Source organism: Equus asinus, chromosome X (assembly GCF_041296235.1).
Source record: "Equus asinus isolate D_3611 breed Donkey chromosome X, EquAss-T2T_v2, whole genome shotgun sequence".
NCBI lineage: Eukaryota > Metazoa > Chordata > Mammalia > Perissodactyla > Equidae > Equus > Equus asinus.
Genome location: NC_091820.1, coordinates 50,613,839 through 50,614,894, shown reverse-complemented (window position 1 = coordinate 50,614,894; position 1,056 = coordinate 50,613,839). Strand labels below are relative to the sequence as shown.

The 1,056-nt window shown below is 44.2% G+C and overlaps 1 protein-coding gene across 1 annotated transcript; it reads right to left on the bottom strand.

Moving 5' to 3' along the window:
• Positions 1-594: 594 nt before the first annotated feature.
• Positions 595-1,056, bottom strand: LOC139042605 (profilin-2-like). Its single transcript, XM_070501758.1, has one exon. The coding sequence runs from the start codon at positions 1,054-1,056 to the stop codon at positions 595-597; it is 462 nt and encodes a 153-aa protein (XP_070357859.1).

Genomic DNA, 1,056 nt, shown 5'->3' with positions numbered 1-1,056 from the left:
CAAGAACACAGAACAGATATCCAAGAAACGTCGGGCAGAGTATGATTAAGGACCAAACAAATGAGTCAGAATGTTAGTGATCTAGGAGTTCAAATCAAGGTCAGCCCTGAGAGTTGAGGCAAGCAGAGAAAGCTTCCTCAAGGAGGTAGTCCTTGAAAGATGTGTGTGATGTTACAAAATCATAGATTTTCAGAGTTTGAAGGGCCCTTAGAGACAGAGTATACTCTTCATTGTACAGATAAGAAAATAGGTCCAGAGAGAGAATGATCTCACAGCAAGTCAGGAAAAAGTTGGGATTAGAATCAAGATTTTCTAGTTCCCAGTCCACTACTCTCAACTCCAGGTGCTGAGAAGAGGGGGATGGTGTTCTAGATTTAAAAAAGGCCCAGAAACCCAAATGCCTGAATATTCACTCTCCAACGTGCCCCCAACCCCTGGAACACACATACACACTCAAACACATACACACACACATCTTAAAACCTGATCTGGGATCTCCCGTTCTTTTTTCCTCAAGACTATGTTAACTTAGTAGGTAAAACAGATAACACTGAATGCAAATTCCAGGTCAAACACCATGTCCTATTTATTTAGTTAGAAAGGGGCCATATGTTGATGAATGGCCTCTCTAATGTAACCTCCCATCTGAAAAGCCTTGAGGTTGAGAGGCCCTCCTTCTGTTCCTTTTTGTCCCATCACCACAAGGTATACAGACTCAATCTGAACTACTGTCACTGCCTGGCTGCCCCGACTCTGGCCTTTGGTGCGGAGGTCCATGGTGTTGTTGCCTTCAGTGTACAGGTTGTCCCGAATCAACAAGCATTTTGTTCCTGCAAGGGTAATTCCCTGCAGAAATAACTTCTCTCTTTCTTCTCTTGCCAGCAAGATCTGAATTTCTTCCTGGGTCAACTGGAAGAAGTTACCTTCAGGATAAGAAGCTAACAACCAGGGTGGGGAATTGGTGATAATCGCTGCATCACAGCACATCCCAGTCTGTAGGAAAAGGGTGATGCAGTCTTGCCAGACCTCTTCGCTGATATCCTCTATGCACTGCAT

Excerpts from the sequence above, each read along its gene's own strand:
- LOC139042605 (XM_070501758.1), bottom strand. The coding sequence starts at position 1,056 with ATGCAGTGCATAGAGGATATCAGCGAAGAGGTCTGGCAAGACTGCATC.